The sequence below is a fragment of the Elaeis guineensis genome, chromosome 15 (genome assembly GCF_000442705.2).
Source record: "Elaeis guineensis isolate ETL-2024a chromosome 15, EG11, whole genome shotgun sequence".
NCBI lineage: Eukaryota > Viridiplantae > Streptophyta > Magnoliopsida > Arecales > Arecaceae > Elaeis > Elaeis guineensis.
The window spans coordinates 65,337,963-65,348,838 of NC_026007.2; the positions used below are offsets into that span (position 1 = coordinate 65,337,963).

Here is a 10,876-nt window from a genome sequence, read left to right on the forward strand (position 1 = left end):
GTATTCAGTTATTGCTTGTTTTCATTGTTTTTTCTTCTTATGGTTGAACGTGATTTGGATTAATGAAAGAATTGCTCTGATTCTTTTTCACATCTCAATGAAAAGAATTATCAATCTATTGAGTGAAAAAAAATATGAAACAGAGTGATGGAATGAGCCAAATCATAGATAAGAATTAGAATTTCCTTTTTTTTGAAAAAAAAAAAAAGCGAAGTAAATGTACTGACTTTATTCTGATTTGAATTTGAATTAGTATGTCTTTGGTATTCATCTCAGTCTCACATGAATTTATGAGACATCCAAAATGGAACCTTCTGTCTCTTCCCATCGTACATAAGATAGTTATGTCTGGCAATAACTCTTGGTCTTGTAGTTTTTGGTGTTTTTTCCTCATATGGATCACTCAACTAAATAACTTTTCTGAGATGGTTAGGTCCACCAAAACATTGTCTAAAATGATTTTGTGCAAGGAATAAGCGGACAGCCATCACCCACGTTAGCTAGGGGGAACCTTTTTTCCTCGGAGAGGATATTCATTTTTCAGTGAAGAAAGCTTAACATACACAGAGATGTACCATGGAAGAGGTGGATAACAAAGTTGCAAGCTCTCTAAATGATATAAATATAAATAAATAAATAATATATATATATATATATATATATATATATATATATAAACATTTACTATTAAATAAAATTTTATGATAAACGAAAAATGTTTTTGGTGACACACCTCTCACATGCATTGAAGGTCCCATATGGTCCAGCTCGCAAGGATTATTAATACATTCTGAAAAGATTAATCAAAAGATATTATTTAAATTTTTTTGATCTTATATAAATATCTGAGATTTATTATTTTATAATTAATATAGAACTAAATATATATCAGCACAACTTCTTTTATTTAAGTCCTAGTATTCTCACTAAGTTTAGAATCCAAATTCAATCATAAATTTCATAATAGGTGTAGAATCAATCTTATATAAATTCACACTACAATATCTTTTAGCTCACATGGCTCATAGATTGAATCTACTTTGATACTATTTGTAACAATCCAAATTCTTATCCTAAAAAACTAGTCAAAATATATTATTTGGATATTTAATTGCCGATCTCTCGATTGACCCAACTCTAACGAAAACTCCCTGTTGACCAAAATTGTAACTCCGGGTCCCTATTTAGCGTAACCCATTAGTTTTGATGCGATTTAGCTTTAAAAAATATCCAACTTACCCATTGCCTTCATCTTTTTTCTTCTTCGTTCGTTCCTTTTTTTTGTTCTTCTTCATGAGGTATTGGTCATGGCAGCGGCCGCTCTCCCTTATCGTGCGCTGCTTCCAGACCCCTAACCCCGTGCTCCGACGGCCACCGACATGAGCTGGCGGTGAGGGGCTGGTGGTTCCGATCTGAATCCCAAACAAATTTAAAAGAAAAATTAAGAAGAAGAGGGATGGAGGCTGTCCCCTCTTCTCTTCTTCCGTCTGTGTGATCGATCAATTGCTGGTGTGGAAGAGGGAGTTCCGATGGCAACCGGGATCAGCCACCGATGAAGGGCCGGCAATTTGCATTCGGATTTAAGGATCCAATGAAAAAAAAAAAAAGTAGGAGGGCGACAGTTTCCGTCGCCGTGGCCTCCTCCTCTACCCATGCCGTTACCACATGTGGCCATCCGACCGACAGCGCCATCTGGGCATATAGCGGCTATCCCTGTGGATGGTGGTACCCGACGCCGGCCCTAACCCTGTCATTTTCAAACAAAAAGAAAAAAAGGAAACCATCAGATCTCGATTTGCCGGTGATTCTCCTCCCTTGATCGCCAGCGAACTGGTATCTTCATGTCGAAAGATGCATCGGACCACCGATTAGAGGCCCAACAAGGTTTTTGGGTAGAAAGGGCGCTGGTGTTGGGCCCCTATTCTCTGCCACCCAATCGTGAGGAAGGAGGAGAAACCCCTTAACAGGTTTTGGGTTTCGAGTTTCAATCGAAATCCGAACTCGATTTGCTAAATGAAGTTTTTATGAGAATTTACAGTTTAGCCCCTATTAAATATAAATTTTGATTTCTATCCAACAAAAAAAAATAAACTCTACACATAGTTAAATTAATATGGTACACAGTTAAATGAACCCTAAATACGATTAAACTAATATGGTACATAATTAAATAAACTCTATACATAGTTAAATTAATATGATATATAGTTAATTTAATATGGTATACATTTAACTAAATATGGTATACAGTTAAATTAATATGGTATATAATTAAACTAATCCTGCACATAGTTAAATTAATATCATACATAGTTAATTTAACGGGATACACAGTTAACTAAATATGATACTCAATTAAATTAATATCGTATATAATTAATTTAGCACTGCATACAGTTAAATAAATTCTACACACAATTAAATTAATATTGTATACAGTTAAATTAACATAGTACATAGTTAATTTAATATGATACGCAGTTAACTAAATATGGTACACAGTTAAATGAACTCTGCACATAGTTAAATTAATACTGCACACAGTTAAATTAACATGACATATAGTCAATTTAATATGATATACAGTTAAATGAACTGTGCATATAGTTAAATTAATACTGTACATATTTGAATTAATATGATACACAGTTAATTTGACATGGTACATAGTTAACTAAATATAATACGTTGTTAAATTAACCCTATACACAGTTAAATTGATATCATATACAGTTAATTTAATACTATATACAGTTAAATAAATTATACACATAGTTAAATTAATATTGTATACAGTTAAATTAACATAGTACACAATTAATTGAACATGATATATAATTAATTAAATATGATACACAGTTAAATAAACTCTGCACACAGTTAAATTAATACTACACACAGTTAAATTAATATGGTATATAGTTAATTTAACATGGTATATAGTTAAATAAACTCTGCATATAGTTTGAATATTGTACAAAGTTAAATTAATATAGTACATAGTTAATTTAATATGGTATGTAGTTAACTAAATATGATACACAGTTAAATTAACCCTGCATACAGTTAAATTAACATCGTATATAGTTAATTTAAAAAAAATTAAAAAATTAAGAAAAAGATCCCAAACAATTAAAAAATTAAGCCGATGGGGAGGGGCCGGTGGTTCCAATCTAGATCCCAAACAAATTTTTAAAAAATTAAGAAGAAGAGGGATGGAGGCCGTCCCTTCTTCTCTTCTTCCGTCCGTGAGATCAATCAGTTGCCGGTGTGGAAGAGAGAGTTCCGACGACGATCGAGATCAGCCATTGGTGAAAGGCCGACGATTTGCATCTGGATCTAAGGATCTAAAAAAACAAAAAAAAATTGGAAGGGCAACGGTTCTCACCGTCGTGGCCTCCTCCTCCACCTATGTCATTACCGCATGTGGCCATCCGACCGACAGCACCATCCGAGCATGCGATGACTACCCCGACAGACGGTGGTGCCGGACGTCAGTCGTAACCCCTTCATTTTCAAACCAAAAAAAGAAAACCTCCGAATCTCAATTTGCCGGTGGCTTCCCTCTCTTGATCACTGGTGAATTGGTATCTTCTGGCCGAAAGATGCGTCAGGCCGTCGATTGGAGATGCCGATGACCATCGGTGGGATTTTTGGGTGAAGGGGCATCGATGTTGACCCCCTATTTTGTTTCTGCTGTAATTTTGAAAAAAGTAAAAATATCAAAGAGAAGGATTTAGAGTTAAATATTTGAAGCTATGGATCGAAAAGTTAAAAAAAAATCAACAAAATTTAATCATTAGACAGAGACAATATATGGACTGAGAATTAATTTCTCCTGTATTATTTGGATTCTTTGATTCCATATAAGCATCCAAAAACTATTGAATGTACAACCAATGGGGAATTAGGCAGACACCCAAATAGGTCCTCACACCATGTTTTTTAATTTACCCAAAGAAATTTTTGTAATGCGGGCACAATACCTATACTTCCCTTCGCATGCATCATGTCTGATGCTGGTAGGAGTTGGTGCCACAGATTTCATATTCAATAAGATTTTACTTAGAAAAAGAAAAAAGAAAAGTTCTGTATCTGTTTGTGAAGTACTGTAACAACTACCAGAAATATGGACCATTCATCACCCTTTCTTGGAGGAATGGCTTAACATATTTCTTGAAGATGGTTTGTGTCTCCCCACGTTTTTAAGATCCAATCTCCACCACTACCAGAAATACAGAAAACATTCACGAAAGTGTTCTGTATCTTCCTATTGATTGACCTTGTTGGGGCAGCAAGCTTGTACAGTTCTCCCAGGACACCACCATGGACTCCAACCACTCTCTCTCCTGCAAAGCATAGAAAACATATTAAAAAGATGGTCAATATCTCATTATTTTCTCGGAATGAAACACTTCATGCAACAAAATATTACACTGAGAAATCAGATACATGTATAATAAGCATGGGATAGTTCAATTAAAATTGTTAACAGAAGTATATCAACTCCCGTTAGGAGACCTTCAGACGGACAAAAAAAAAAAAAAAAAAACACTCCTGTTAGGAGACAGTTGTTCTAAATATCGGTATGACAGAGAGCCTAAGTCTGAGCAGGCAAATTGTTGGGTGTAATTGGAAATTCAATTACAGCAACATATTGATAGGATTTACTGAGGCAGCATGACAAAAGCAAACTACAAATAGACTACTACAATTCATGGAAACGTCGCACAAGCTGAAGAACTGAACCAGCATCTTGATGTTTCTCTTCTGCACGGCCAAGCAGTTGCAGGTGGTACAGCATGAATCAGACTTGGGCAACACCTAGCAAGCCTGCATTGGTGGGGTTGAGTTCAACTAGAAGTGGGTCTATATTGGTGTTAAATTCTATGGGTAAAAACGACACTTCTGATCTGTTTTAGTCCAGTCAATTCTGATCAATTTTAGTCTACTTTTAGTGTTAAATAAAACTTAATGTAAATCCAGATTTTGGGAGTTATCACAGAAAGTCCACAAAAATTGAAAAACTAAAAATCCATAGATTGAATCACACGTTTTCGACTTTCAAAAGACGTATGTGCACTCATTATGGAAAGCATATTAAGAAATCCATCAAATGCTTTGATGCAAGAATAAGATGAAATAGAGAATATGTTCTTTCTTGGAGGAAGAAGGAGAAACTACTTAGTAGTTTCTTCTCTAACTAATCCCTCTATTTTTTTAAAATTTAGGTGATCTTGATCGGCCCAGCGCATCATGGGTGGCCCAACCAGATCCAAAACCAATATTTAGAATAAGTGAGAGTCCAAATTTGGTGCTTTAGGCGCCGTAGCTAAGTTCAAAGTCAAGTTGAGGTCTGACCAATCCCCCTGCGACACTTGTCAAGATGAGCTCAAGATAACTAAGCTAGTCATTTTCTATGTCCTAGTATACATGCTCCAAGCAACCATGCATCAAAAGACAGAGTTGTAGCTTCTTCGACATGCCAGCCCCTAACTATTTGAGGTTATTATCAAACATGTAATTATTCCAAAAGCGCATTTTTGTGTTTATGGCCATATGACTTTCTTTGAACACACACATACAGGGAGAGGTGCAGTTTAATTACTTGAAAATAAATAGTTAGGACGAGGTTAGTAGTTATGGTTATTGTCTGTCATCTGTTCTGTTTTTTCTTCTCTCTCTTTTCCCATTTTTCTTACAAAAGATTGGGGAGCCCTTATTGCAGTTCTGGGCCTAAGCACTAATACGAACATAACCATATTTGCTCCGAGTTTTTCAATTTGAATTTATTGGCAATGCTCTCCAAATATACACTTCGATGCCTTCCATTCATTTCCATAACTTTATTTGACATTTTTATGAAAGAAAGTTTATTTCGACATTGCAGCTGACAATTTCATCTTTCCTATGAACTTTTTTATTATTATCTCAAAAAAAAAAAAAAAAAAAGAACTTTCTTTTAAGGAAATGTCCATAAGACTTTATGATCCACATGTTACACTTATTGGTAATGTATCTTCCTCCCCATCCACCATCCATAATGGCAACTATGATCAGTAGTGTGGAAGACCCTTCTGTCCCACAAATATAATCTTAGCAAGACAAAAGCAAAGAGTATCATCATAACTTGAGGTGTTTCTTATTTGCACCTCCATGGATAGAAGAGGCAAGCCGCAAAGCAATCGAAAGTTGGACACAACCATGGCCAAAGATTTCAAAAAGAAGGGAGCAGTGGGACAACAAGGAGGACAACCCTTTAAAGAGGGAGGGAAGCATCACATGGTTTTGGGACCACTGCGGAGTCGCATCTGCGATCTGATAGCAGTTTTCCATTAACCTTCATCACTACGCAAGTTTGCTCCCTCTCCTCGGTTGGTGGCCCCCTATAAGAGCCACTCATGAAACAAAATCTTGTCAAGTCTTTCTCATCTAGAGCCTTCTTCATGTGGTGTTTCCAACTTTAAGAACTCACACCAGGCAAAGTAGTGCAGGAAGGAGAAACAAACCTATCAATAGAAAGCCTTCAGCCTTAGATGAGATTTCTTTGTCCACTACACTCTTTTTGCTCAAGAAAAATCCATTTTATGATTTTAAGCCCAATGAATTTGACCATGAGAATGTCAAAAACAGAATAATTAATGACCATGTAAGTGAAAGTAGGTAAAACCATGTTAATCAGATACATCTTGTAATATGAGAGAAAGATTAATGCATGAACTAACAATTACAAGTCCAGTCATATACCAAACATATAAATCAGATGCACTGGTGATTGATAGCAAACAGACCTAAAAGGGAGACCCATTAATAAGATGTGTCCCTCAATGTGAATGCAAGGCAAAGTGATCTGAGATACCGAGTCGTACCCACTCATAGGATCATGCTTAACAGCTCACTTTCTTGTTCCATTGTCGTCCAATGGAGAACTTATGGAACAATATTTAACTTCGTGTTTCCTCGTTGTCCACTAGAACAACTGAACGACAATATCTATGCAGATTTTTTCACAGCAATTAATCTTGAAGTGCTAGCTACTTGCATTATTAACAGACAGTATAACAATGACAGTAGATGATGGCTACTTTTTTATTTTTCTAATTAATTAGTAGGGCCTAATCACAATCTACCATAACCAACTAGTCTCTATCGCATCAATTTGGCTTGTCCTGATAGATCATTTTCTATCATGTCTCCAAATGACATTAGGATTCAATTCATATTGTGGCATCTTCACTTTACAGTGAACCAATAGTATGATCCAAGTACATTAAATAATTTAGGTCAGAAACACTAATTGCCAGAGGCTAAGTTAATTATGGTGCATCCTCTTTGACATCTTCTCCCAACGAATTACTTGCCATATATAAGTATCAGGTTATAGCTTCCTGAATGCAGCATCTCTGTACTTGAAATTATTCATTCCAAATTTCCAACCATTGCCAATTTAATTAACCTGATTTAGGTGATATAGCAAATAGGTGCATACAAACATATATGAGCATAACATACACAATGGCATTAGTCATTCTCTTCCAACAATAGTGGAGTGCTAATGGTCTTCGTTTAGATTCCTCTCTTCTTCTTCTTCTTCTTCTTTCAGAAATACATTCTGCATGATCCACACCAAATTTTTGCATGATTAGCACTTGAGTTTTGAGACCTCTTGAAGAGTCTATAGGATGTCATGAGTTTTTGGAGCTGTCTTGCTACGGTCAGTTGTTTTGCTCTGCTCAAAGGTGCTCTTAGCACCTCAAAGGAACCAGCTCAGATCGCAATCTTTTGCAATTTCAATTATGGGAGAGAATTCTTAAGATCTAACACAGCCGTTATACCGATATTTTTCCATGTACAATTCTTAGACCCTAGGTTTAAATAGCAGCTGTTATGATGTTACAGCTTACAACAGCCATTTTAATGATTGGGGACCTCCTCTGTGTCTTTATGCAATGTCAATTTAATTAAAAGTACTTCCTGGCCAGCTGATATGGGGTAGAAATAATGAACACTTGGGAATATTGAAGAGATATTTCAGAGGAGTCAATGGCTTTTGCAATGAGGAACCCTTAATCAAGGGTTATGTGCTGGAGGAAAATAATACTTGAGGATTGTATTAGCCTAGCTGGCGAGATCTAAGAAAAAAAAAAATGGAGATACATAATAGCCATTATATAGCTGATATGGGGTACAAATAATGAACACTTGAGAATATTGAAGAGATGTTTCAGAGGAGTCAATGGCTTTTGCAATGAGGAACCCTTTATCAAGGGTTATGCACTGAAGGAAAATAATATTTGAGGAAAAAAAAATTGGAGATACATAATAATCATTATATATATATATATATATATATATATATATATAAAATAATACTTCGTAAAGGAGTATTAGAGTGTTGCCAGCTCAACTTCTCAAATGAATTTTATTGTGCCACCTGAAAAAAACATCCTTTTATATTAAATTATATTATTAATGTATGATATTATTATATTCTTACAATTATAATCTATTTATATAAGTAGTTGAAAATATGAAGTAATTCTAAGAATTTGAATGAATATTATTTTATTAATTAAATATATTTTTTTTCAATCTAATCAGATCTAGAAGAAAAATTATTTTCGTACATCCGACTCCGCGCAACATGTAGATCTTTGACTAGTTATATTATACATTATTAAATATTAAATACTATTATCTGCAATTGCATTGTTTCTCTAAATAATGTAATTGTGATTTTCAAAATTCAATTATTTATACTAAGTTTCTCTGCAAAAGAGTTTCTACCGTGAGGAAAACATAATAATACTAATAAACAAAAGTAATTTGGAAAATGGTGTCATCTGTATAATGCTATCAGAAGTTCATAACAGCTTATATATCTATTACTTTAATATTAAATTAAAATCACACATTTGAGGAGAATAACAGTCATTATAATCGTCGTAACGGTGGCTTCAGTGGGCCATAACAGAATAACACTATTATCAAAAATTTGCTTGGACCAGTGGTAGTACATGGAGGACTGTAGATGTACAACAGCATTCCTGTCCACCATTAAAGCAAACTACTATGATGGCAAAAAGTTGCAAGCTAAATTATAACTTTCATGTGATTTCAAACCTGGGTAAGATTTATCATCAATAGTGGAAATTAAGTACAACTTCATACTTTTCTTGCTCCATTTCTTCTAAAAATTTACTGGTGCCTCATCAACACAACACTGCACATGACTCACTGTGCTTTATCTAAATCACAAGACGAGAATGACCTGGGACAAAAGCTATATATTTACCCCAAGAAATGGAAATAGATTTCTGAGAAAAGATGGCCTCAATTATTAGTTTGGCCTATGGATGGAAGGAAAGGCACAAACCCATTATGGCAACACCCATGTAATGATCAGAGAGGCACATGCCAAACTAGCAAAGAGCAAAGGGTCCCTTTTCCTCCCCCATTGTTTTCCAGAGTGGTCCGGCCTCCCACACCTTATCCTATCCTCCCAATATTTCCATCACTAACCTTGGTTAGATCAAACCCAACTAGGGAAGTGCCCCTCCCCCACACTGAAAAGAGGTAAAAGATTCCCAAGCCACACACCCTATGCAACCACCTTCCAACCTCCTCCTCCTCTCCCACCCTATATAATTTGAACCAAAGGCCCTCCCTTCCTTTGAGAAAACACTAGACTCAAATTAACTCCCCACCTTTCCCTCTGTCACCCTCCCAACCACCACCTTTCCAACCCAAGCCTTAAGACCAAGACCATACTCTCCATCAATGCCTTCAGTAATGGAGACACCAGGATTGGTGTCATTGCTCCGGCACACGACCGAAGACCGCCGAACGAAGATGGGCGGTGGAGGCGGCGGTGGTGGCGGTATCTTTCGGATGTTCAAGCTGCTCCCCATGCTCACCTCCGGCTGCAAGATGGTTGCTCTCTTAGGCAGGCCAAGCAAAGGATTACTCTCGGACAAGGCCACCACCATTACGTTATTTGGATACAGGAGAGGAAGGGTGAGCTTGGCCATCCAAGAAGACCCCAGGTCTCCACCCGTCTTTCTTATAGAACTCCCCATGCTCACGAGCTCTCTTCACAAAGAAATGGCATCTGGATTGGTGAAGATTGCGCTGGAGAGCGAGACGAGAACTCATAAGAAGAAGCTCATTGAGGAGTACGTCTGGGCCGTTTACTGCAATGGCCGGAAGTCGGGTTACTCGATAAGGAGGAAGCAGAGCTCCGACGACGAGCGGCACGTCATGCAGCTTCTAAGGGGTGTCTCCATGGGTGCGGGGGTCTTGCCGTGTGAGAAGGAGACGGCGGAGGGGGAGCTGACCTACATGAGAGCACGGTTCGAGAGGGTGGTGGGATCGAAGGACTCCGAGGCGCTGTACATGATCAACCCCGACGGCACCGGCGGGCCGGAGTTGAGCATCTTCCTTGTGAGGGTTAAGTGATCGGATTACTTGAGCTTGCTCTGCTTCTTGTGTGTATATAGGTCTCTTGGTCTTTGTAGAGAAAATTATATTCTCTTCCATCTTTTAGTTGGTTTCTGCAACCTTAGCTTTATACGGACTTGGGATGGATATTACGTACGATGGTGGTGGCAAATGTTGAGAAGACAACCTAGCAGTACTTCCTATTTTTAGTAATATTTTAACATTGATTGGATGATGATTTAACTTAAAAAAGCAATTTGTGATCAAACTGATGGGATTTTGAAGAACTTAGTCATGGTAAGGGTCCTGAGTATATATGTCCATGATCTGATGGCACTTTTAGACCCTACTGCGTGTTAGAAATTGTGTTTGTGATGCTTGTGCGAGAGTACCTCCTTGCACTGTTTTTTTCTTTTTCTTTTTATTTCTTCAAAAT

General features: G+C 36.8%; 1 protein-coding gene across 1 annotated transcript; it reads left to right on the top strand.

Annotated features, from left to right (window-relative positions):
* The first annotated feature begins 9,141 nt into the window (after positions 1 to 9,141).
* On the top strand, positions 9,142 to 10,570 carry LOC105058505 (protein MIZU-KUSSEI 1). The gene has a single exon (XM_010941460.4). The coding sequence runs from the start codon at positions 9,781 to 9,783 to the stop codon at positions 10,456 to 10,458; it is 678 nt and encodes a 225-aa protein (XP_010939762.1). The 5' UTR covers positions 9,142 to 9,780; the 3' UTR covers positions 10,459 to 10,570.
* The last annotated feature ends 306 nt before the right edge of the window (positions 10,571 to 10,876 follow it).